Genomic DNA, 27,490 nt, shown 5'->3' on the forward strand with positions numbered 1-27,490 from the left:
TCACCGGCTATCTGCTGCTTCACCAGGTGCGGTGTCTCCCTGCTGCTGCAGCTCTCTTCCTGCTGGGTGTTGACAGGGATTTCCAATGAGACTTTAAATTGTGATAGTTTCTCTCTTTAAGGAACATGTGTATAGAATAATATTCCAAAAGAGGCAATGATACCAAACAAAAGGTTTATCAGTGTCCTGCAGCATCTGGCAATACTACTTATCAGAAGCAGGATCTTCCATCTTGTAGGGTTGATAAAAAAAAAAAAAAGGGTTGATAGAACCAATATATTTGTCTAATTCACTCTCCAGCCCTACTCATTATTTTCCACTAGAAGACACTGTTATAAGCAATTAGAAAGGATAAGGAAACTTTTACAACATACTTAATGTGTGGTGTGTCGTTCATAGTAAATGCCCCCCAAAGCTTCTTTGTTTTTTTGCTGTTTGTTTCTCCCCATCTTCACAAAGATCTTGATGTTGAATTAGGATGAAACGCTACATTTTTACTTTCAGGCTGCTGCTGTTCTAATATTTTTATCTAAAAGAATTCCAAGCTGTTTATTTCCCCCAAATTCTTAAAGCCCCAGTTTACAACTAAGCTGAGTGTCGGAGAAGTTAAATAACTGCCCAAGCTAAGTAAGTGATAGCAAACTTAGGTCTGACTTTAAAGACCGTGATTTTTTCCATACACTCTGCTACACAGAATCCACTGAAATGCATCTAATCCAAATCTTTCTGGGTCTCAGTTTCCCCAATGATAATATGGATTCTTCGGGGCATCTAACTTTTCATATCTTCACCTGTCCTACCTAAATCTAGACATAGCTGCCCTAGTGATTTTCTTGCATTAAAAAAACACGTTACCCATTTCCCACAGCCCCAGCTTTCTTCAGGTGACAGAAATGCAAAATTACTTACTTAAAAGATTCACAAATTTGTATAAAATTTTATAAAGATGATTTAGTTTTCAGGGTAACATGGAAAAAGTTTTATGTCTTTGCCATTCTTTCCAATTGCTTCTGAAAATACTTAATAATTAGAGTACAGTTAGATTTGTTTGGTAAGACCCAAATATTCCTATTATCGCCACAGCAGGAATAGGCATTTACCATGGAAGTAAAGGAATGAGCCTACTATGAAGCATTTTTTTTGCTCTTAGAGTTTTCACTGTTGCTGGTTAAAGCAAATGGCCCTATAGTCACTTTTCATGCCAAAATCTGTACCTCTGGATTTTACCTTCCCTCTTATATATGGATGGGACAAGGTTTTGCTAGATCAGGAAGAAAGTTGGCTTAATTGACATTTACCTGTGATAATTGTGTGGGAATATTTTAACCTTAATTTCCAAATAGCCATTTTTCTTTGTCACTCATACAACTCTTTCAGCTTGAATACTGAGAATAAGTTAGTGGAAACAACTTTTTTCGCAGACCTGGGGACAATCTGGCAGGCTGTATGCTAGACAGACTCTTGCTCTGCACTGGCTAACACCCCACTCCTGCCTCACCAACATGTAGGAGCCTGTCTGAGGGACCAGCCACAGCCTGGAAGGGCCACACACCTCGTCTTCCAGTCCTCTTCTGACTTGGACCTGTTTTTGCGGGCTGCTCTTTGTTTTTCCTCCAGTCGCTTTTTTTCTTCACTAGCTTGATCTAAATAAAAATAAGACCATCAGTGAGAAGCCTTTCTTGTCTATGTAGGGCATGCCAGGCAGAGTCCTAAGCACAGACAGGCCATGGAGAAGCACCATCCATGAGCACGAGCAACGTCTCCACCGCATTGGAACCCAGGCTAGTGAGAGGCAGAGCTGGCAAGCATCTCTCTCCATAGTTGTGCTCTTAACAACGTCTATACATTTACCCACCACCAGTCTGTCAGTCTGCTGTGCTGTGGTGGCTTGCATGTTGCTATGATGCTGGAAAGTTATGCCACTGGTATCTCAAATACCAGCAGGGTCACCCCGGGTGGACAAGTTTCAACGGAGCTTTCAGACCAAGATATACTATGAAGAAAGGCCTGGTGATCTACTTCTGAAAATAAGTCAGTGAAAATTCTATGGATCGCAACAGAATACCGTCTGATACGGTGCTGGAAGATGAGCCCCCTCGGTTGGAAGGCAACAATGGACTGGAGCATGCTGACAATCAGGAGGATTGTGTGGGACTGGGTAGTGTTTCATTCTGTTGTGTGGGGAGTCACCATGAGATGGAGCCAACTTGGCATCAACTAACAACCAGCACCTCCACCACATGCATTTATCAAAAAGAACCTACTTATTCTAAGGCCAAAAATGATGTTAAGATACTTCAGTGAAAACTTGGGTGGGAAAACTGAATACATGTCAAATTATTCTAAATTCATAGTGAGACCTCACAGAGCTCCTTCAGATTCCAGAAGAAATTCAAACAGTTTCGTCTCACTGATAATTTGAAGAATCACAGTATTCAGTCAGAGCAGGGATCTCAACCTTGGCACAAGTGACGTGTTGGGTCAGAGAAGGGTTTGTTATAGGGGTCCATCCTGTGCACTGCAGGATGTTTAGCAGCATCCCTGGCCTCTACCCACTAGGTACCGTGTCACCTTCCCTGATATAACCATAGTCCTCGGATATGACAACCAAAGTCTCCAGACATTGCCAAATGTGCCCTGGGGGAAAGCTACCCCCCACTGTGAGAACCACTGAGTTAGAAGAAAAGCAGGTTAGAAAACATTTAATGTTGTAAATATTATTATAATCAATCCAGAGGAGGTGATCTGCTTTCTTGAAACATAAGGCTTATAAGGGGATATTTAAATTCTCCAATATAAGTGAAATAATTAGAATACACTTTAAACATGCTGTTGTCTTTTCAAATTCCTCTCTGGCATTTACAATATGCCTCTAAAAAAAAATGCCTCTAGCCATATGTAATATATCCAACTGTCAGGGGAATGTCACTGAAAATAATGAATATGAACTAATGAGGTCTACCTCAGATTTCCAAATTAAAAAAAAAAATTACTTAATTTTAATTGAAAAATCTCTGGGAGACTAAAAATGCTAGTACCCCAATGATACTAACAGTCAACAGAAATAAAACAATCCCTGAAGACATCAGTATTCACTGTTGGCCTCATGAGATGGTAGTTACCTATTTCTCCATTTTCCATAGCTCTTATATCAGGCCGTAATCTGCAGTCTGTTTTAGGAATCACACTCTCCATTTCCTTGTCCACTTCATTCAAAACCATTGCAAAACTAGTAAAATTATACATCTGAAAAGATGGAAAAGGGTCTAATTAAGATGTACCAGGGCATAAAGCAAAATGAAAAGCCCTGAATATATAACAGGTGTTATATGACAAAGGCTCCCCAACCCCTTCATTGGTAGCAATGGTTGGCCTTTTTCAGACCACACAGCTCGATGTTTCACCTAAGTCTGCACCTATGGGTGTCTGTCTCAAGGACATTTCGAAGCAGGCCTCACGAAGTAAATATTATCTATCCTTGTTAATTTCAAGTATAAGCAACATCAACATTCTTTTTTTCTCATTAAAACCATTACTTGCCGGGTCTAGGGGCTTTATACTAAAGATGCTCCACCCTGTATTTAACCAAGGCTAGTCTTACTCCTAAATAATTATTTAGAAGCCCCAATAAAAAGCCCACCCCAGCACACCTTTCCTACCCAGATACCAGGAGGGTGGGCAACAGGAGTGTCCTGGGTCTCAGGGTGAGAGGGGAGGGAAGAGAAGGCAAACGAGCACACGGATCAGTGGGGGGCGGGAGGGGCATTCCAGTGACAACCTGCCTACAGGAAGTGCACCATCAAAGCAAGCTAGGAGGAGCGAGGGTCTCACCTGGGCAGAATTTGGAGGCCTGGGGGCTATTCGCCACAGGAGAACACTTCCAGGGATAACAAATACACTCTCAGAATCTGGCACTGGCATTTCATCTGACTCCTCAGAAGTGCTCATCTATAGGAATCAACACAGGGGCAAAACTTAGGTACAACGTTTTAAATGACTACATTTACAAAATGTAAAATAATCACCATTTATTGACCACCACTAGAATGGAAACTGCCTGAGGGCAGGGACACCATGGCTTTCTTATATCTGTATTCCTACATTTCACACAGTGTAGGGAGGCAGTAAATACTTGCTCAATGACTGAAAAAATGTTATGAGCATCAGGGCCTCATATGTTGTATCATTTAGTGTTATACTATTACCACGCTCATTTTTTATTGTAGTGTATTCAAGGCTTATTATCGCCACTATCATTCTTTACTGTAGTGTGTTAATGTTTCTAAAGCTTCTTTTTTGTAAGGACAAAATAACTCATTTGAGGATGTACTGAGCAACTGCTAAACGCTGAGCACGGAGATCCCCAAGAAGTATAGGAACAGGCTGACTTTCAAGATTACACCATAGAGGCAAAGCCAAAACATGGAACATTCTAAGAACAACAAAAGCTTAAATTCTGGAGGTAGCTGACTAAATCTGTCAGTGACACAAAACTAGTAGGAAATCTGAATGTATTTTGAAAAAGAGAACTTAGAAAGCTGTTAGGCTAAAAAGATGCTAGGCTGACATTCTCCTTGGCTACCCCTTATGAGCCAGAGCTATACCAGGTGCTCTGTGTATTTAATCCTTAGGTGATGAGCCTGTGAGCAGATGTTATTACCCTGCATTTATACATAAAGAATTCAAGACTTTGGAAGACTAAATAATATTCCCAAGGTCACATAGTTATCAAATTTAAAATGACTGGTGAGGAATTTTCAGTGAATATATAGCTTAAAAACATCAAGGAGTGAAATAAGTCAGACACAGAAGGACAAATACTGTATGATCCCACTCGTATGAAATATCCAGAATAGGCAAATACACAGAGGTCAAAGCCTGTCAGTGGTTACCGGGGCCGGGCAGAAGGGAGAAGCGGAGTCACTGTTAACGGGGTACTGAGCTTCTGTCTGGAGTGATGAAAACTTTTGGACGTGGATAGTGGTGATGGCAGCACAACACAGGGAATGTAATTAGTGTCACTGAATTCTACATTTAAGAATGGTTAAAATGGGGCAAACTTTTTGTTATATATATTTTACCACAATTTAAAAGCAAAACAAAACGAAACAACCCAACATCAGCAGCAAGGAGGTGACAACACTGGTGATAAACTTCCCAGAGCACGTGAATATGTTCAGAGCACCACAAATCGACGGCAGGTGGGTGGCACACAGGAAGGAGAGAGGCAAGGAGTGGTATATGAGAATAATTTCTCTCTCCAAGGGGTAAGGCCACTTTTCTACAAAGATTGGCAGGGGCTTTAAGGAACACAAGGGTTATTTTCTGGAATTCCGCTGACGTCCTTCCCTGTCCTGGCCCTCTGTGAAGGATGGATGGCCAACAAGTGTGCTGGTGAGGGTGTCTTTTGCCAAGCTCCCTCACATTGGCAGGAGCTGCTGTTGAGGAGTTTTGTTCCGGGCCTCCCTGGATCCTGGAACATTTCCTTCTCCAGCCCCGTCAATTCCCTAACAGCTGCAGGAAGAATCAGCGCACCTCATGGAATGCAGAAAAAGAGGCAGGAAATGCAGGATGTGAGGGGAAAAGCAAAAATGCGCACAGGGTGATGAAGGGAAAGAAAAACAAAGACACAAGCCAAGTCCAGAGAAAGCAGGGTTCTCTGACCACTTAATAAAACTCTCTTCACCTCAGGACCATGGTTAACTCAATTTACAAAGAAAATCACTAATAAGTACACCTTTTGTTTTTGAGGAATATCAGGGCTTCTTAAACTCTAGCTTACATAAGAACCACCAAAGAGCCCCAGAGATGGTGCCTCAGTATGTCTGGAATGAGGCCTGAGCACCTGGTGTTTTTAACAGGGCCTTGGATGAAGCTCATGTTGCCAGTCTGCAGGCATACTTTGAGCAGAAAGGACATGCTTAGTCTTACTATGAACCAGGAACTCTTCTGAGCCCTTTACATCTGTCAGCTCATCTGACAGGTAGCTACCGTTACTATCCCCATTTTACAAATGAAGGAGCTGAGGAAGAGAGAAGCTGAAAATCTGGCTAAGGTTGTACCAGTCATTAATGCTGGAAAGAGGATCCTAACCCAGAGTTTGTGCTCTTCTAGTTACTGGAGAGTAATCAGGACTCAAACAAATATTTCCTGTCCAAACAGGTGCAATCTTTCTTTAGCTCTCCCCTTTTCTGCCTGGAGGGCAGGGACAGAAGCCTGCGGAACTGCAGAGCCTTCTTGAGGTCATGCAACAAGAAGCTATGTGCCACACATGTGGGGAATTCCATCAGGATATTAACTGTCCCATAAAGAGAAAGTTTAGTAAGGAAAGAAGGACAGCAGCTCAGGAGTGCTCGTTTACTTTAACCACGGTGGCCATAACTTCAGTGATTTAGTGACAGGGAAAAGGGCAACAAAACAAACAATAAGCATGAACACATAAGGGGTAATTTTGGAGGGAATTTTAAATATACAAAGGATCTCAATTTCTTGTGCACACAAACAGAAATGAGGAAAACAAAGTTTGTCTAAGATGCATTCCCACTTTCCAAAGCTACCTGAATGATTTTAAAGTCCCATATATATGGCAGTTATAAAAGTGGCACAGACCCATAGTCTATAAAAAGTTAGGTCAAGCATTTGCTACTCAGACAGACATCTGTCCATTAAAAGAGACTCAGGGCAGGAGGGAGGGAAAAGGGAGGCTCACTGCTTAGGGGACACTGAACTTCTGTTAGAGGTGATGGAGAATCTGGAAATGGATAAGGGTGATGGCTGAACTCCATGATAAACATAACTAATGTCACTAAAGTGTACATGTGAAGAGCATTGAAATGGCAAATGTTTTGTTAAATATATATTTACCACAATTCAAAAAAAAAAAAAGATTCAAGGAGAAAAATTTCATGCATTAAAAGAAACAAGGAAAAAAAAAATTGGTGAAACTGTGACCCAATAACAGGCCACCTCCAAAGGGATGATCACAAATCTGAGTCCAGTTGTTCCTTTGATACCACCTTACAGAGTGTTCACCTGTTTGCTGTTCTTCTTCTCCTCAGTATTTTTCTTATCATTTTTTCTGTAAGCATCAAAAGTGGCCAGGTCAACACTGTATAAACATTCAGTCCACTTCCCATAAAGGGCACATAGTTTCTTTTTGCTGCCAAAAGAAATGCATGTTTAGCAAACAGTTAAACCAGTGCTTTGCTATATCCTAATATTATCAGAAAGATCTTTATGAATGAGATTCTTTACAGAAACAGGTAGTTTTTTTGGTAGAAGAAAGATTTTTCAACTTATTGGTTAAGAAGATTATGTCCGTGGATTTTAATACAGTTCTTGGTTTCTGTGAGGGACTGGTTCCAAATTGGATAACAAAATTGGTAGATGATGCTCATCTTATATAAAATGGTGTAGTATTTGCATATAACCTAGGCATATCCTCCTGTATACTTTAAATCAAATCTAGATTACTTATAATACCTAATACAATGTAAATAGTTGTTATACTGTATTGTTGAGGGAATAATGACAAGACGTGAGGCGGGCAATGTACAAACAGTGAGTGCTGGAGAGAGACTGGGGATCTGTGAAGTGGCGGGAGGCTAAAGCAGGGTATGCCTACACATCATTTCATTCACGTGGATTCCGCATAGTGTTCAGCACACAGCAAATTCAATGCCCAGTCCTGCACCATTCCCATGATCAGTTGTGTGTTGGATCATTGTAATCCATAAGGTTTTCATTGTCTGATTTTCAGAAATAAATTCTTAGGCCTTTCTTCCTAGTCTGCCTTAGTGTCGAAGCTCTGCTAAAAGCTGTTCAACATCATAGTAGCATGCAAGCCTCCACTGACAAATACAAAGTGCACTGGCCGGGAATCGAACTGGGTCGTCCATATGGAAGGCTAGAATTCTACCACTGAACCATCGCTGCCCCTTCCCACCCCCCGCCATGACACCTATCTTATACAAAATTTAAAATGGAAACTTTACCTTTTATCTTGAATGTAGCCTTCAACTTTGTGTAATTCCTTACCAAAAAGGCCACATGGCTTAAAATTCAATACACATTTGTCCCCAGTCCTACGAAGGAAATATTAAGTTCAGGTCACCATTCAACACTGACGAAGCAGTAAAGAACAATGCTGATGATACCCTTTCTAACAGCAGCTGCTACCTACTGATTCTCTAGTATGTGCCAGGCTCCATGCAGGAGTTCCGGTTCATCTTCCATTAGTACTGCACCCATCACAAAGAAGAGGTAAGTGAGGTTCATAAAGGGTAAGGAACTTGCCTGAGGTCATAAAGTAAGACTTGGACCCAACTCTTTTAACTCTTATGTTCCCCTTCCTCATGTAGGTAACACAAACTGGACAACACAAACTAAACAACATAAGCAGGATGAGCTGAGATGGGAAATAAGATTCACAGAAGTTGGGGAAGCTCAGAGTTCATCCAGTCTGGCCCTACCCCACCTCAATGGAGGAGCATCTATTTACTCAAGTACTATATTGCCTGAATCTTACATTTTCATCAGGCTCTACCAGAGATTAAAAAAAAAAAAAAAAAAAAAGTCCACTGGAACTATATGATTAAAGTTGAAGGAATACATAGCTACCCTGAATATACACATGCCGTCTGACTTACTTGTGGTTTGTGATTTCCACATTGCCATACTGCTCAATCCAGAGTTTGCCCACAATGATATTATGCACACAGCAGGTGGGATTTGTCCATGTATATGCTTCATTGTGTCTACAAAACAAACACAAAGAAAAAAGAAAAAGTGAGAAGTCTTACTTTGTTTAAAAAGTGTATCTGTCTCAAATGCCACTTTGCAAGATAACAAAGCAGGCTGCTCAAGATCACTCAGCTCTGGGCTTTGCAAACTCTGCTGGCATTAACACACAGTAAAAGTATCACCTACCTGCCCTCACTGTTTCTGCAAAGAAATCAAGTGTTTAAGAAAAAAGTCTGCACATCTACCATACTCCAAATAAACTGTGCATGTGTTCATTTGCAGCATTCAAAAGCTTGGTAAAAACATGTGAAAAATAAGTTCAATTAGAGGTAGAAAATAAGAACGAAGCTCCTCTCGCTAGCCAGCAGGGTCTTAGCCTCTCTGCTTGGTCATGCACTTCCCACAAGTAGGTCGGACTCGTGGGCAGAGGGAACAGGACAGAAAGAGAGAGAAAAAAAAAAGGTAACAATGATTCTCATACTCTTTGGACCACAGGGCCCCTGTACCCAGTTTCTCCACATAAGGAGAAGGACTTTTTCTGCGTTTTAGGCACCATGGTGCTGCCGCCATTTCCGCCACCATCACTGCTGTTGAAGTGGAGCTGCTGCTTTGGGACAAGGCTGGGAAGGAAAAAAAAAAAAGCAGGATTTCCCCCACCCTCTCCATCCTGCAAGGGTCCATCTTTCCAGGTCTTCTAACAAGAAAGGAACCTTTCAGGATGGAGAGAATGGGAGAAACCCTGTTTTCTATCTGTTTCCACAGCCCAGCTCTGAGATTTGGGTTGCCTTAAGTCTCAGTCAGAGCCCTGGTGGCACAGTGGTTAAGAGCTCAAGCTGCTAACCAAAAGGTCAGCAGTTCAATCCACCAGCTGCTCCTTGGAAACCCTATGGGGCAGCTCCACTTTGTCCTATAGGGTCGCTATGAGCTGGAATCGACTTGAAGGCAACAAGGTAAGTCTCAGTCAGGAGACGCAGGAAGAAAAACTAAAATCAGGAAACTCATTACTATATCAATCTTCAGGTTTTGATTTTTCTCCCCAGTGTGCCTTCTATTATTTACTTTGCAGAGACCTCAACTGTCTTCCAGGCAGCATTTTTAATTGCAGTTAAGTGGTAGGGATAGGAGAGTGTGCTTACTCTATATGAATTGGAACTACAAATGCCTTTGAGTTTAAAGCTCATCTTTATTTTCTATTCCCAAAGAAGAGAACTTCCAACTTCCCTAACGTCTACAATGTGCTGCACAATTGTTATTTCAATGTTTGTCAGAATGAACTCATTTTAAAAGATGGTTAAAAAGACTGCAACATTGACATTCATGATATGTAGAAAGCCTGTTTCATAAGAACTGCCATGTAGTGATTAGCTCTATTCTCTTTTAAGACAGATCCAAACATCACAGCCAAACATCAAGTTAAACTTCTAAAACATACTCAGACTGATTAGCAACGACTACTGTCCTATTTCTCAAATTCTTTCACATGCAGCTACATAATTTACACTTTATAAAAGCTTTTATCTTCTCCCCATCTTCTGATCAACAAGGTCAGGTCTGCGTGCAGGTGTATATACTTAAGAGTAGGTACACATGGAAAGAGTTTAACAGCATGATTCCAACTTACTCAAGGAGTTCCAAGGTGATGATTCCTTTGGGTTCTGCTTCTACGCTCTTCCCCCAGAACTTGAGTTTGGGATAGATCGAGCCATGAAAGATGAAATCGTTGTTTAATCCTTCAGCATGAAATGCACTAATTGGTGGGTGATGGCTGACCTGTTCAGAGATGAGTCTGAACCCCAGGTCATCTCTTAAATAAAAAAAAAAAAAAAGTAACATTGTAATTAACGCTATTGTTGTGCACATTATTGTTATCTCTGTCAAAACACAATGTGAAAGTATTAGAGAGCCAAGTTCAACAAAGCAAACAATTCTTTGTCATCCTGATGAAAGAACAACTTAATATATCTTGATTTATTTTTGTGATTTCCCTGTCTGGGTTGACTTCTGATTGCTCTGCCCTGTGTTCTAGTCTTGGGTTGATACCTGATATTATTGATTTTCTAACCAAAGAACTCCCTTTAGTATTTCTTGTAGTTTTGGTTTGGTTTTTACAAATTCCCTAAACCTCTGTTTATCTGGAAATGTCTTAATTTCACCTTCATATTTGAGAGACAGTTTTGGTGGATATAAGATTCTCGGTTGGCAACTTTTTTCCTTCAATTTTTTATATACGTCATCCCATTTGCTTTCTTGCCTGCATGGTTTCTGCCGGGTAGTTTGAGCTTATTCTTATTGACTCTCCTTTGTAGGTGACTTTTCATTTATCCCCAGCTGCTCTTAAAATTCTCTATCTTGGTTTTGGCAAGTTTGATTATAATATGTCTTGGTGACTTTCTTTTGGGATCTACCTTATGTGGAGTTCTATGAGCATCTTGGATAGATATCTTCTCATCTTTCACGATATCAGGGAAGTTTTCTGCCAACAAATCTTCAACAATTCTCTCTGTATTTTCTGTTATTCCTCCCTGTTCTAGTACTCCAATCACTCATAGGTTATTTCTCTTTAGATAGAGTCCCACATGATTCTTAAGGTTTCTTCATTTTTTTAAATTCTTTTATCTGAATTTTCTTCAAATATATTAGTGCCAAGTGCTTTATCTTCAAGTTAAAAAATTCTGCCTTCCTCTTGGCTCGATTCTGTTCCTCTGACTTTCTACTAAGTTGTCTGCTTCTTTAATTTTATTGTTAATCTTCTGAATTTCTGATAGTTGTCTATGGATTTTTCCATCTTATTAAATTTTTCATTATGTTCCTGAATAATCTTTTTAATTTCTTCAACTGCTTTATCTGTGTGTTCCTTGGCTTGTTCTGCGTATTGCCTGATTTCCTTCCGGATGTCTTGAAGGGTTCTGTATATTAACCTTTTGTATTCTGCCTCTGGTAATTCCAGGAAGGCACTTTCATCTAGAAGATTCCTGGACTCTTTGTTTTGAGAGCTTGTTGAGGCAATCATGGTCTGTTTCTTTATGTGACTTGATATTGACTGTTGTCTCCGAGCCATCTATAAGTTATTGTATTAGTTTATTTTATGTTTGCTTACTGTGTCATAGCTTCTTGCTTTGTTTTGTTTTGATATGCTGAAATGGGTTGCTTGAGTGAGCCAGCTTGATTATTTTCACCTTTGGAGCTCTGACGTCCTGTCCCCAGATGGCTAGAGCTGTTATCAGGTATATCAGTCTAGGAGTCCATTCACTATTCTTGTATGAATTTGGCTCAGGTGTCCAGTAGCTGATCATCAAATGTGTGGTACAGGCACTGTCCTACAGTCTTAGAGGGATAGGGGTGATTGGTGTAGGTACCAGCGTCTGGTTGCAGCAGGCAGTCACACTCTGAACAAGGCAGGGGGCTGAGAATCATCCCCCATGTGCCTCTGAGGAAAGTGAGTCCCTGTTCCCTAAAGCGTGCAGGTGGGTGGGTTCTGCAGACGGACCATGGGCACCGAATGTTTTTGGTTGTAAGGACTGGGAGGTACCAGTTTTCCTTGCGCCCCTGTTGCGGGTGGCTAAGTGACCTGAGTGGAGTCACCAGTCCTTAGGCCCCTGATGTGGGTAGACAAGGACCCTGTTTAATAGGCAAAGCAATGTCAAACCTCAAACACCCACCACTCAGCAGCACAGCTGAAACAGTTGGAGTCTGCCCGCGAGGGCCTATTTTCCTGAAATAGGCCCATACTGGTCCATGCAGAGGGGAAAGGTACTCAAAGTCCACGGACCATTTATGCCTGAACAGGAATCGCTTCTGTTCTGAGCTCTGCCGGTTAGTGGAGCTGGCAAATTATCTTTTCTCTCAGTTGCAAATTTATTCCTTCTCCAAGGCTGGGAGGATGGCTCTAGGTGCTCAACAGGGCCTAACTCAGGCCCAAGGAAATTAGCCACTGAAGCCGGCTTGGGAGCGGGGGGAGGGGGGAGCGGGGGTGTGGTAAAATATACACAAGTACTTAGCTTTTGCCAAGAGCACCATTCTTCCCTGGTTCCGGAGGTACGAGTAGGCTGTGCGGCTGGCTGTTTCTCCCTGAGGGAACTGCAGCCGAATACTAGTACTAGCCTGCCACAGCTGCTCCCGGGAATACTCTCCGCAATTCAGGTCTGGTAACTCTTCTCCGCTTCTGAACCATCTCTTTCTCCCCCTGCCCCTCAGTTCGTTTTCAAAGCTTGTTCAGGGCTCCTAGCTTGTCGGAAATATACTCCTTTCATTTGTTTTTTCGGGTCTTTGTTGTAAGAGGGCTCACCAGAAGCGACTGTCTGTTCCACCTCAGAACAACTTAATATATGAGAAACTGTACAAATGCAACTCCAACTGCCTAATTCACTGTTGTTATAATTTTATGTATTCGAACACATCAAAATAAAGAACACTCAAAATGAATTTGGGTGATGTGTATGAAATGGCAGTATTAGCTGTGTAAATTTAAAACGTAGCGTTCTTTTTGTATTAAGATAGAGAAATCTGGTGTGTGTGTTTTCAAATATGCAGGGAATACATGACATTAAAACTTGAGCAGAGAAGAGGATACAGATAAGTTAAAGCCAAATGAATTCCCTTAATTGTGTGTCAACAGGCAACAGGCTAAGGGGGCAAACAATTGCACTGTTCACGCATTCACTGCTTATACGGCAACCGTATAAATTTATGCTGATATATTTTGGTTATTAAAAAAATCTGATCATGTTTTATGATCTACATAAGGAGAAATGCAGGATGATTAAACCCACGTAACTGGCAATATTAAAATCCTTGTAATTAATTACTTTCCATAATGGTACTTTTTATGTATGTTTCAATATTTCTTACATAGTTCCCAAAATAAAAAGTAAAAAAAAAGAAAACCTGTTGCCCTCGAGTTGATTCCAACTCATAGCGACCCTACAGGACAGAGTAGAACTACCCCGTATGGCTTCCAAGGAGCGCCTGGTGGATTCAAACTGCTGACCTTTTGGTTAGCAGCTGTAGCTCTTAACCACTATGCCACCAGTGTTTCCAAAATAAATTTTTTTGGTGATACTCAAATATAACACTTTCCTCTTTATTTTAAATGCAATATAAATCACATGAATAAATGGAAGGCAGTGAAAGACCTCACCGAACTAATTCATAAGTCTCTCCCAGGAGTGGATTGAAAGGCTTTCCAGTACGTTCCCACTGAGAAGCAACAGCCGACACGGCAAATGCAGCTACACACTGTTAGACAGAGCATTAGGACAAGTTAAAAACAGCCTCGGTGTTCCTCAGTCTTTCAGGAACTGAAATTTTGTGAAGACAGTGATTTACAAAATTATTCCGAGGAGTTTAATTACTTTGGGTTTTTAATACAGCTCTAACAATGGAATATGGAAACTTGGATTTTTAGAATGAAAATTAATTTGATTCTCTTCCTATAATGTTATTCCCCACTGAGGTTTTATAAAACCCTACGAAGGTACACATTCTCTCAAGGACTTTTTCAAAATTCTCAAGTCTGAAATTACTATTTATTCATTTACAATTTTTTTTTAAAAAGTACACTTTTAGGATAGGCGATAAGAGATACAAAACAATTAAACTGATGTCAAGTCCACTGTGGTTGGGAAAAGCTGACTTACATAAAGGCAAGACCAGAAAGATTCCATTTAGAATGCGATTGCTTTGTCTGAAGGAGAACAATGTGTCCACTATCCTCTGCCTGTATCAAGCCCATCCATGTACATCACACAAAGGTCTTCTATTTAAAAGTTCAAGTCCTTGTCTTTTGTTGTAAGGTACAGCACTGTGTATATATTTATATACACATATAAACTTAAACATATATATGTGTGTATTCATTCCTTCTTGGAAACACCCTGAGAAATTCCGAAGGAAGGTAGGTTGAATTTTTTTCCCACTAACACTCCAATGATACTTTTTAAAATTAAGGCTCAGAAACGGCTCACCAATATCCAGGTTTGGTTTGTGGCCCACCTTCTGCTTCTCCTGCAGTTCTCATCAGTCTTCCTACTCTAGTGGCACTGTGACTAGAGGATTGCAGAGGAATGGAAGCCGGGGTTGCTCCCAACATGCTGATTAAGTCTGAGAACATTTTTCAGCCTCACACTGGACATAAGGCTCCTTTTGTGCATTGGGATGGGCAGCGTGGTAGAGGAGACCCTGAGACCTAGCCCATTTCCGGTGCTCACTTGACACGTACCTGCATCCTTTCCACAGGATCCGAGAAGGAACTGGCCTTGTGGATGAGGTATGTGTGCTCCATATATTCAGTTAGTCGCTGTAGGAAGCTCAAAGGCTCATTAAATATAACTGGCATCGTGATCTTGGATAGTTCCTATTTAACAAGAAAATTGAACCTGTTATGTCCAATATACGCAGCAAACTTACCTGCTGCTATCTTTACACAACATGTTCCTGGATAGGAGGTAATGGAAAATAGAAACCCATGAAATTTAATTAATATCAGTTCCATTTCATAAATCCTTCCAGAACATCTAACAATACAGAGTATATTGTTGTAAGCCTTGAAGAAAAATACAAAGATGACCCAAACATACTTGCTGACGTCAGGAGCTCACAATCTGGTAGTGAGCATGCAACGATTATTAATAAGTCTCCCCCACGTGTCTGTCAGTTTGTCATACTGTGGGGGCTTGTGTGTTGCTGTGATATTGGAAGCTATGCCACCGGTATTCAGATACCAGCAGGGTCATCCATGGAGGACAGGTTTCAGCTGAGCTTCCGGACTAAGACAGACTAGGAAGAAGGACCTGGCAGTCCACTTCTGAAAAGCATTAGCCAGTGAAAACCTTATGAATAGCAGCGGAACACTGTCTGATATAGTGCTGGAAGATGAGCCCCCCAGGTTGGAAGGCACTCAAAAGATGACCGGGGAAGAGCTGCCTCCTCAAAGTAGAGTCGACCTTAATGACACGGATGGAGTAAAGCTTTCAGGACCTTCATTTGCTGATGCGGCATGACTCAAAATGAGAAGAAACAGCTGCAAACATCTATTAACAATCAGAACTTGGAATGTATGAAGTATGAATCTAGGAAAACTGAAAAATGAAATGGAACACACAAACATCAATATCCTAGGCATTAGCGAGGTGAAAGGGACTGGTATTGGCCATTGTGAATTGGACAATCATATAGTCTACTACGCTGGGAATGACAACTCGAAGAGGAATGGTGTTGCATCCATCGTCAAAAAGAATGTTTCAAGATCTATCCTGAAGTACAACGCTGTCAGTGATAGGATAATATCCATACGCCTACAAGGAAGACCAGTTAATACGACTATTATTCAAATTTACACACCAACCACTAGGGACAAAGGTGAAGAAATAGAAGATTTTTATCAGCTGCTGCAGTCTGAAATTCACCGAACATGCAATCAAGATGCATTGATAATTACAGGCGATTGGAATGCAAAAGTTGGAAACAAAGAAGAAGGACCAGTAGTTGGAAAATATGGCCTTGGTGATAGAAACAATGCTGGAGGTCGAATGATAGAATTTTGCAACACCAACGACTTCTTCATTGCAAATGCCTTCTTTCACCAACATAAACGGCGACTATACACATGGACCTCGCCAGATGGAACATACAGAAATCAAATTGACTACATCTGTGGAAAGAGACGATGGAAAAGCTCAATATCATCAGTCAGAACAAGGCTAGGGGCCGACTGTGGAACAGACCATCAACTGCTCATATGCAAGTTCAAGCTGAAACTGAAGAAAATCAGAGCAAGGCCATGAGAGCCAAAATATGACCTTGAGTATACCCAACCTGAATTTAGAGACCATCTCAAGAATAGATTTGATGCCTTGAACACTACTGACGGAAGACCAGATGAATTGTGGAACGACATCAAGGACATCATCCATGAAGAAAGCAAGAGGTCACTGAAAAGACAGGAAAGAAAGAAAAGACCAAGGTGGATGTCAGAGGAGACTCTGAAACTTGCGCTTGAGCGTCAAGCAGCTAAAGCAAAAAGAAGAATTCGTGAAGTAAAAGAACTGAACAGAAGATTTCAAAGGGCCTCTCGAGAAGACAAAGTAAAGTATTATAATGACATGTACAAAGAGCTAGAGATGGAAAACCAAAAGGGAAGAACACGTTCGGCATTTCTCAAGCCAAAAGAACTGAAGAAAAAATTCAAGCCTCTAGTTGCAAAGTGAAGGATTCCATGGGGAAAATATTAAATGATGCAGGAAGCAACAAAAGAAGATGGAAGGAATACACAGAGTCATTATACCAAAAAGAATTAGTCGATATATTCAACCATTTCAAGAGGTGGCATATGATCAGGAACCGATGATACTGAAGGAAGAAGTCCAAGCTGCTCTGAAGGTATTGGTAAAAAACAAGGCTCCAGGAATTGATGGAATATCAATTGAGATGTTTTAACAAACAGATGCAGCGCTGGAGGTGCTCACTTGTCTATGCCAAGAAATATGGAAGACAGCTTCCTGGCCAACTGATTGGAAGAGATCCATATTTATGCCTATTCCCAAGAAAGGTGATCCAACCGAATGCAGGAATTATAGAACAATATCATTAATATGGAAACCCTGGTGGCATAGTGGTTAAGTGCTACGGCTGCTAACCAAGAGGTCACCAGTTCAAATCCACCAGGCACTCCTTGGAAACTCTATGGGGCAGTTCTACTCTGTCCTATAGGGTCGCTATGAGTTGGAATCGACTTGACGGCAGTGGGTGGTGGGATCATTAATATCACACGCAAGCAAAATTCTGCTGAAGATAATTCAAAAACGGCTGCAGCAGTATATCGACAAGGAACTGCCAGAAATTCAGGCCGGTTTCAGAAGAGGATGTGGAACCAGGGATATCATTGCTGATGTCAGATGGATCCTGGCTGAAAGCAGAGAATACCAGAAAGATGTTTACCTGTGTTTTATTGATTATACAAAGGCATTTGACTGTGTGAATCATAACAAACTATGGATAACAGTACGAAGAATGGGAATTCCAGAATACTTAATTGTGCTCATGAGGAACATTTACATAGATCAAGAGGCAGTTGTTTGGACAGAACAAGGGGATACTGATTGGCTTAAAGTCAGGAAAGGAGTGCGTCAGGGTTGTATTCTTTCACCATACCTATCCAATCTGTAATGCTGAACAAATAATACGAGAAGCTGGACTATATGAAGAAGAATGGGGCATCAAGATTGGAGGAAGACTCATTAACAACCTGCGTTATGCAGACGATACAACCTTGCTTGCTGAAAGTGAAGAGGACTTGAAGCACTTACTAATGAAGATCAAAGACCACAGCCTTCAGTATGGATTACACCTCAACATAAAGAAAACAAAAATCCTCACAACTGGACCAATAAGCAACATCATGATAAACGGAGAAAAGATTGAAGTTGTCAAGGATTTCATTTTACTTGGATCCACAATCAACAGCCATGGAAGCAGCAGTCAAGAAATCAAAAGACACATTGCATTGGGCAAATCTGCTGCAAAGGACCTCTTCAAAGTGTTGAAGAGCAAAGATGTCACCCTGAAGACTAAGGTGTGCCTGACCCAAGCCATGGTATTTTCAATCACATCATATGCATGTGAAAGCTGGACAATGAATAAGGAAGACCGAAGAAGAGTTGATGCCTTGAATTGTGGTGTTGGCGAAGAATATCGAATATACCATGGACTGCCAAAAGAACGAACAAATCTGTCTTAGAAGAAATACAACCAGAATGCTCCTTAGAAGGATGGCGAGACTATTTCTTACATACTTTGGACATGTTGTCAGGAGGGATGAGTCCCTGGAGAAGGACATCATGCTTGGCAGAGTACAGGGTCAGCGGAAAAGAGGAAGACCCTTCATGAGGTGGATTGACACAGTGGCTGCCAACAATGAGCTCAAGCATAACGATTGTGAGGATGGCTCAGGACCGGGCAGTGTTTCGTTCTGTTGTGCAGAGGGTCGCTATGAGTCAGAACAGACTCGACGGCACCTAACGACAACAACAACCTTAGATGAGAATTAGGAAATGAGTTATGAAGGTCATGGGGACTAGAGAGCAAAAATCTTCATAGTGGGCTAAGAATCCACTACATATATCATTTTTGCAGGTAATTTTCCAAAAGAAGTTTCAAACAGACTGTTTATGACTCAAAACATTGTGCTTTTCTGAGCACACCAATCTAATATGAATTGTAGGCTGGCGCACTAGGCTTTTGTGTATTTTATAGAACAGATTTCAAATGACACACAATCATATTCGCCTCTCAAAAATAATGTAATGGCAATCAGTGTGCTGATCTTTTAAAATTCCTTTCCCCACACAGTCCCTGTTTTTGGTGAGGTCTCTGTGAGGTATGTTAGGTGTGCAGGGGAGCTGCCAGAAGTTCAGGCTGGATTCAGAAGAGCGCATGAAATGAGGGATATCATCGCTGATGTCAGATGGACCTTGGCTGAAACCAGAGAATACCAGAAAGATGTCTGTGTTTTATTGACTATGCAAAGGAATTAATCTGTGTGGATCATTAACAGATTATGGATAACGCTGCGAAGAATGGGAATTCCAGAACACTTAATTGTGCTCATAAGGAATCTATACATAGGCCAAAAGACAGTCATTCAAAGAGAACAAGGAGATACTGTGTGGTTTAAACTCAGGAAAGGTGTGTGTCAGGGTTGTATCCTTTCACCATCTTATTAAATCTGTACACTGATCAAATAATCCAAGAAGCTGGACTATATGAAGAAGAACCAGGCATCAGGACTGGAAGAAGACTCATTAAAAACCTGTGTTACGCAGATGACACAACCTTGCTTGCTGAAAGCAAAGAGGACTTGAAGCACTTACTGATGAAGACCAAAGACTACAGCCTTCAGGTATGGATTACACCTCAACGTTAAGAAAACAAAAATCCTAACAATCTGACCAATAAGCAACATTATGATAAATGGACAAAATACTGAAGTTGTCAAGGATTTCACTTTACTTAGATCCACAATCATTCCCACGGAAGCAGCTGTAAAGAAATCAAACAACATATTGCATTGGGCAAATGTGCTGTAAAAGACCTCTTTAAAGTGTTCAAAAGGGCAAAGGTGTCACTTTGAGGGCTAAGGTGCACCTGAACCAAGCCATGGTATTTTCAGTCACCTCATATACATGCGAAAGCTGGACAATGATTAAGGAAGACTGAAGACAATGAATAAGGATGCCTTCGAATTGTGGTGCTGGTGAAGAATACTGAATATACCATGGACCGCCAGAAGACTGAACAAGTCTGTCTTGGAAGAAGTACAGCTAGAGTGCTCCTTGGAAGTGAGAATGGTAAGATTTCATCTCATGTACTTTGGACATGTTATCAGGGGTGATCAGTCCCTGGAGAAGGACATCGTGCTTGGTAAGGCAAAGCGTCAGCAAAAAGGAGGAAGACCCTCAACGAGATGGACTGACACAGCAGCTGCAACAGTGGGCTCAAACATAGCAATGACTGTGAGGATGGTGCAGGACCGGGCAGCGTTTTACTCTGTTGTACACACGGTTGCTCTGAGTCAGAACTGACTCGACGATACCTAACAACAACAACATGTTAGGTAGGCACCCTGCAGCTTATTGGCTTAAAATGTACTGTCCTTTGGCATGGTCTCTTTTGAGGGCCAGGTGGGAGAAAGAGAAACCAACAGTGCAACTGTTTTGATACTGAAAATTGACAAGTGTCTTTTTAAAATAAAGAACCAGTCCCTCCAAAATAGTGAGAATAATAATAATTTAATGTTCGGGCAAGGGTCTCTGACCTGAACGGCAACTTTTCAACATTCTTTTCACCAACTGCCGTAAACAAGCAACAAGAATGTGAGGTCCTTTCAGAACTTCAGCAAGTAACAAGCTTATCTTGGTATTCTCTGGTTAGTAGAGGGAATATTCTGTTTATCTTCCCAACCTTCTACCTCCCATTATTTAACTTTCCCTGGGGGCCTGGGTCTTTCCTGAAGCCTGCTAGTCACATGGTCAGGCGGGCAGTCAGGGCTGAATATCACAGGACTTCTTTTTTTCCCTGAACGTCCATATCTTACCGACCTGCACAATCAAAAAGAATGTACCCTTCACAAAACTGCAACTAGAGCATGTTGAAAAGAAAATAAGCTCATTCATCACCATAAAATACTGCAGAACAAGGACAAACACATGGCAGCTCAACCTAATTAAAAGAAATGGTAGATTTATTGCTACCTTACTAAGGAGACCAGGGAGAATAAGGATCTACAAGGAGATAAAGAAAAGAAGGCTTAACTATATATACCCTAAGATCTCAGGAATTCACTGTCAGGGACAAGTCAAGAAAACTGAGACTACCAAGGCTTGTCTTAACTGAGATGCCCCAGATCAAAAGCAGCTAACAACAAGAAGACTTTTTCTGGCTTAAAAAATATCTTAAAAAAAATTTTTTTATTAAAAAACGGTACAGTAATACATAACTCTCTTTGTATAAAATTTAATAATATAGAAGTTCATGAAAATGCCCTTCAATTCTCTTTCCTACTTATCTCCCCAGAGGCTAAGCACCATCGCCTGTCTGGAATACGTTTCTATGTTTTTTACATGTATATGCATATACCTTATCGTTTTTTGTGTTTTTTTTTTTTTTTTTTTAAGTGCATGGAGTCAGCTCTATGTATTAACCCATGACTTCCTTCTTTCACTTTCATTGTGTTTTAGAGATCTTTCCGTGTACATAGATGTGAGTTTACCAGGTTCTTGGTAACAGCTGCATAGCATGATGATAAGACCAGTGAACAAGACTGAGGTCCATTACTGGCTCTATCATTTATTCCCTGTGTAAACTTGGTCAAGTTAAATTCTGTGCCTCTTTCCTTATCAGTAACATGGGACTTATACAATAGTAGCTACGACAAAGCATTGTTATAAGATTCATGAAGTAATACATTCAAAGCAAGTAGGCCAGCACTAGGCACATCAGTAAATGCTTTACCTGCTTGTTAAATTAAAAAATGTCCATGTATAGGTATATCATGAACTATCTTAACCCTATATCCTTAAGGACATGGGAAAATACTGCTTTAAAGCAGATTCCTTTAGTGAGATTTCTGGGTCATTTAAAACTTTGACAGATACTTCCAAGTGAAATGTCTTCCAAAAAGCTTTATCAATTTACATTCCCAGCAACGCTGCACAGGAGTCATATACTCTTTTAACATCAGAGAGAGGTGCACTGTTTCAATCTAGTTAGGAAACCCTGGTGGTGCAGTGGTTAAGAGCTATGGCTGCTTACCAAAAGGTTGGCAGTTCAAATCCACCAGGCACTCCCTGGAAACTCTACAGGGCAGTTCTCATCTGTCCTATAGGGCTGCATCGCTATGAGTCAGAATCAAATCGATGGCAATGGGTTTTTGGTTGTGTGCCAGATACTATTTTAGTCACTCATTATAGCCAATCCTTACCTGTAATGCCCTCCCTCTTCTTAACGCTTCTACATTTTTCCTATGCTTCAAGGCCCAGTTCAAGTCTCTTGTAATGGATTGAACAGTGTCCCCCTCAAAATTCATGTCCACCCAGAACCTCATAATATGACTTTATTCGGAAATAGGACCTTTGCAGATATAAACAAAGTATGGACCAAGACAAGATTATACTGGAGTAGGGTAGGCCCTAAATCCGAAGAAAGTGTCTTTATAAGAGACAGAAAAGAACACACAGAGACACAGAAAAGCTGGCAGTGTAAAGACAGAGGCAGCGATTGGAGTGATGCATCTACAAGCCAAGGGATGCCAAGAATTGCCAGCAACCACCAGAAGCCAGGAGAGGGGCATGGGATGAATTCTGCCGCAGAGCCTCCAGGAGGAACCAAACTTTCCAACCCCTTGATTTCAGATTTCTGTCCTCCTGAAATCTGAGAGAAGACATTTTCATCGTTTTAGGCCACCAGGTTTGTGATAATTTGTTATGGCAACACTAGGAATTCACCCATCTCTCCTCCTCAACTATTCTAGCACTCATTAATTTCACTCTCCTTCAAAGTCCTAGAGTATGAGAATCTATTGCTCAAAGCTCTGCACATGATCACATATTAGACTCTATTACCTGCTGTTATGTCATGTGTACTAGCCAGTTGGTTATCTTGCTAACTATACAATAATACAGTTCCTGAAAACCAAAAACCAAACCCATTGCTCTCAAGTTGATTCTGACTCATAGCGACCCTCTAGGACAGAGTAGAACTGCCCCATAAGGTTTCCAAGGAGCAGCTGACAGATTCGAACTGCCAAACTTTTGGTTAGCAGCCATTCTTGAAGGAGGGACTACTAGTATCTTATACTCTGCCTGCATCCTCATCCCCTCAGGGAGAGGGGCACACTGAAGGTGCCCCAGAGGCTCCTGTGTATCCCACCACCCCAAGTTTTTTCCTCTTCCGGCATTTGTCATACCGCACTGTACTTTCTTGTCTCCTTCCTACAACCCCTTGAAGACAAAACACTGTTGTGTAGTGATGGACAATAGTTATCATGACAACATATTGAGTAAAAAAGTAGGTTACAAAGCAACATGTTCAAAAAGATCCTAATTTTGTAAAATACATGTTTTTATGTACCTAGAAACAAATATTAGAAGGTTGTAACACCAAAAAATTAATAGTGGTAATCTTTAGGAGTTGGTAATATAGGTAATTTTAATTTTCTTTATGCTTTTCTGTATTTTCTAAAATTTCTAAAATGAACCATGTATTGCTTTTCTAATGAGGGGTAAAGCAGGCAATATTATTTAAAAATCTAACATTTTCAGACTGGCAAGAGGAAAAGGTGGGGAAGAAGCTAACAACCTTGCAACACAGAAAGAGATTACCTTACAATACACATGTTTACATTTATGCTAATCATACAAAGTACTAGAGAAAGTCAAAGAGTACAAGTGGCAGGATGCAATGAGAGAAACAGCACATAGGCCCAGAGACAGTAAAGTGTTGTGGTTAAAAGACCAGGCTCTGAAATCAAATGTCTGGGTTCAAATCCCAGTTCTGTCACCTATTGCCTTGGGTGACCATGAGAACTCCCTCTCCTCTCTTCAAAGGGTGGATGATTTCATGACCTGCCTCTTAAGGAGCTTGTAAAGACTAAACTAACAAATTCATATAAAGCACTTAGACTAGTGCCAGGCATACGTTAAGTAGGCAATAAATGTTGGCTCTTATCATCATTATTAATAACATACACAAGATCTTCAAGTCCTCCAAGGTTGCAGAGAGGCAACGGTGCTTCCGAGGCTAGGATACTTCACCCCGCCCCATGGGTGGCCAAGCTGTAGAGAAGTGACAAGAACAGCAGCCTGGCTTATAGCCTCAGACCTCCAAAGGGAGAGGGGGGACGGAAGGGCATCTGGTCTCCCCAAAGCCTTCGCCTGCAGGGTCATACGGAATTCCCATCGCCTAGCTTCTCATTGCTAGATGCATGGATGTCCTAGCCACACACCAGACAACAAGGGTGTGCTATATGGTGACCAGGGCCTGGGGACCGCTGTCCCTTGACTGGGATGTGACACAGATGATGCCAGGTCTGGCTCAGCTCCCCTCCTGTTTTCTACATTTCACTTTGCTATGCACAACAGCAGGCTGAGATTTATTTTTTAATTACCTTTAAGTTTGGTTTTGCATTTTTTGTCCCCAATGAAAAACATTATATAAAATGCTCACTGAGGAAATAAGAGGTGTACTGGGGGTGACAGGTGGCCTGGATAGGATGGCGGTGCTTCCATCAAAGTGGATTTGCTTTGTTTTCTCTGGAATCCTGTCCTAACGACTTAGGCCTTCAAGTCTAAAGCAACGCTGTGTATGTTGCCATTTCCTCATTCATCTCTCCATGAGAAAACACATAACATAAGCCGAGCGGAACCGGGAAGTATCTACTAGACACTGGCTGCTCCACACCAGTTTGTGAGGCTTCACCTAAGTTACCAAGCAAATGAAAAAGAGTGTGGTCCAAACGCTGGAGATCACAGTGTGTAGGACTTCTTTTTACCATCAATTAAATGGGTAGGTTATTTCTCAATCATTAAGGAAGCTCCTAAAATTCTACAAGGCTCTTAGAAAACAGTTTTGTAATCTAGATGAAATAAAAAGACTCCTTGAAAACAGTTTTGTAATCTAGACTAAATAAACACCTTTTCACGTCTTTTAGTAACTCAGAACGTAGGCAATCCAGGAAATGAAAAGGTACACATCTAGGCCAGATAAGGCTTAGAGGGAGGGAGAGGGAGAATGAAGAAAGCATACCCACATAAATCCAGATTTCCATAAAAATAAGCCTAGACTTCTCAGCATAAAATGCTATTCCTAAATACAGCAATGGGCTTGCGATTTCATTGTCTCTATCAGTCTGTGGTTACTTTAATCTTACAATTATTTTAATAGTTAATATCTGCAGTTCTCTGGAGAGGTAATAACAAACTCAGTGATGCAAATTACATTTTATTTCCTTCCCCGTCAGAGTTCTTGGAAATTCACAGGGATACCATCTTTATTTCCACAGCAATGAAGTTCAGTGCTGTGTTCTTTAGATATTGCGTATAACTCATCAGTAGCTGTTTATGTTCCAATAATAGGAAAAGCAACGATGCACATTATAGAGGTCAAGTTTCAGAAAGAAACATTAGCTAGGACACTCTTATCATGGAGAGCTTCAGTCAGTGGGAAAAATTAAATATTTATGCCAGGCAATTCTACCTTGTGAGCCAGCTAAAAGCAAAGTTTAAATTTATCCGTTCAAATTAATAGCAACCAATGATGAAACTGAAGAAACTCTTAATTGCAATGGCTCATCAGCTGATAAACTGAGAAGAAAAGAAAAAGAGAGAGAAGGCTGCTTGTTTGTGTGAGCACCATCTAAGCAACCTCAAGGCCAGGCCAACTTTGGTCTCAAGTGAAATGGAGAATACTGTATAAATGTGAGGTCTACGTTGCAAGCCCGGATGTGCACATATGGAAAACCTGGTTTATAGAGAGAAAGTCAACTTAGGTGTTTGGCTAAGTCTGTTTGCTCTGTTGCCAAGGCAGCCAGCTGGGATGGCAGAGTCCCCACCCAGGTGTGTGACTCAAGCACTAGATGAGTCCTGGGCTCTTCACCAACGGGCAAGGGGTTTCTTGGCTGAAGCTGTGCCTTTCCATAAAATCAGTCTGGCACCGGATTTTGCCTCCATGAGATCTGCACCTTCCACAGCCTCCAAGGATATAGAAATTCACCCTTTTCTTGCACTTAAGGCCTCTGAGGACCAAATAGGTCCCCAGGTGGTGCAAACGGTTTGTACTTTGCCGCTAACTGAAAAGCTGGTGGTTCAAACCTAGCCAGCAGTGCTATGGAAGAAAGGCCTGGCAATCTATTTCCGAAAGATTAGTCAAGAAAACCCTAAGGAGCTCAGTTCCGTGCTGTAACACATGGGTTCACTGTGAGCTAGAACTGACCTGACAGCAACTGCTGTGTGAGGCCAAATGGCTCTTTCCCATTTCACACTACTCAGTTCTCTCCTCCTACACAAGATTTCTAGCATCTACCAGTCTATTGAGGAGCCCTGGTGACACACTGGTTAAATGCTCAGCTGCTAACCCAAACGTCAGTGGTTCAAATCCACCAGCTGCTCTGCAGGAGAAAGATGTGGCAGTCTGCTTCTGTAAAGATTATAGCCTTGAAGCCCTAGGGGGCAGCTCTACTCTGTCCTGTATGGTCAATACAAATCGAAATTGACTTGACAGCAATAGGTTTGGTTTACCAGTCTATCTTTGGATGAGAGGTTCTTGCCATCTCAATACCACTGATTCTGTCCAAAGCCGGAGTACTAAAAGATGGTGAGACAGCCCTGCTGGGACCACTCTGGGAGAGCCATGTGGAAAAAGTCTGCTGCCCTAACTCCTTTTGCTGCTGGTTAAGCCACTGCTCCTCAACCCACACAGTCCAGCCCTGGGGCAACATGACGTGAGTGGAAGATAACACTTGGAAATGAAGGGACTGTAGAGCAGGCAGGGTGTGTGTGTGTCTGTGAATGTGAACAGAACCATTCTGTGGGCACCTTTGTGCAGCCAAGGGGGAAAACTAGGAGGGAAAAAAATCAAACAAGAATATTCTAGTAGCTGAATAGTGTCTAGTAGCTGAATAGTGTCAGCGTCAGGAAGCAGAGCAAGCATTCTTTATAACCAAAGAATGATTCAAACATTGGCTGGAAGCTTGGTTGGACTGGATCAGGAACCTTCAAACTGCATTCCCTTGAGGTATACAAAGACTCTTCTGGGGACTCATGGGCATGGATGGCCTTCAGTGAGTCAATTTCCATTCATCTACATTAGGGTTCCTTGTCTTTCCCTGTTTGAGTTAAGGGAAACACAAGACATTAGAAACAGGATCTTTTGACATGTGCTGAGAGATTCTGAGCTCAGACCATTATAAAGTGGGTTGGTAGAGATGTCAAATTTTATTTAACTTTCTTGCTCTTCTATCCTCTGACTCTGAAGTCAGTATTTATAATAGATTTGACAAAGCTTATCTAGCTTTATATTTATCTTAGATTTCTAATTTAAAAACAGGACGGCTGTCACAGTGACATATAGTATCATGTTTATTTGAGTTCAAAAATAACAGTAAGTTCTTCTGACAGAGGGTCAGTCTGACCTGGTAATCAGTCTGATCATGATACTGGCCCTAAGACAGGGGAGGACTATCCAATAAGCAAGGTAACCA

General features: G+C 41.3%; 1 protein-coding gene across 7 annotated transcripts in view; it reads right to left on the reverse strand.

The window, feature by feature from the left end:
• The window catches only part of OSBPL1A (oxysterol binding protein like 1A), a 256,420-nt gene that overhangs the window by 1,796 nt on the left and 227,134 nt on the right, over positions 1-27,490 (reverse strand). For all 7 annotated transcript variants that reach the window (XM_049901659.1, XM_049901658.1, XM_049901660.1 and 4 more), the window contains 9 exons: positions 14,960-15,094; positions 13,880-13,977; positions 10,364-10,546; positions 8,649-8,756; positions 7,995-8,084; positions 7,033-7,159; positions 3,832-3,948; positions 3,123-3,246; positions 1,553-1,643 (listed from right to left, as the gene is read on the reverse strand). In XM_049901659.1, the coding sequence (XP_049757616.1) occupies positions 1,553-1,643; positions 3,123-3,246; positions 3,832-3,948; positions 7,033-7,159; positions 7,995-8,084; positions 8,649-8,756; positions 10,364-10,546; positions 13,880-13,977; positions 14,960-15,094 (1,073 nt within the window). The remainder of the gene's footprint in view (positions 1-1,552; positions 1,644-3,122; positions 3,247-3,831; positions 3,949-7,032; positions 7,160-7,994; positions 8,085-8,648; positions 8,757-10,363; positions 10,547-13,879; positions 13,978-14,959; positions 15,095-27,490) is intronic.

This window comes from Elephas maximus, chromosome 11 (genome assembly GCF_024166365.1).
Source record: "Elephas maximus indicus isolate mEleMax1 chromosome 11, mEleMax1 primary haplotype, whole genome shotgun sequence".
NCBI lineage: Eukaryota > Metazoa > Chordata > Mammalia > Proboscidea > Elephantidae > Elephas > Elephas maximus.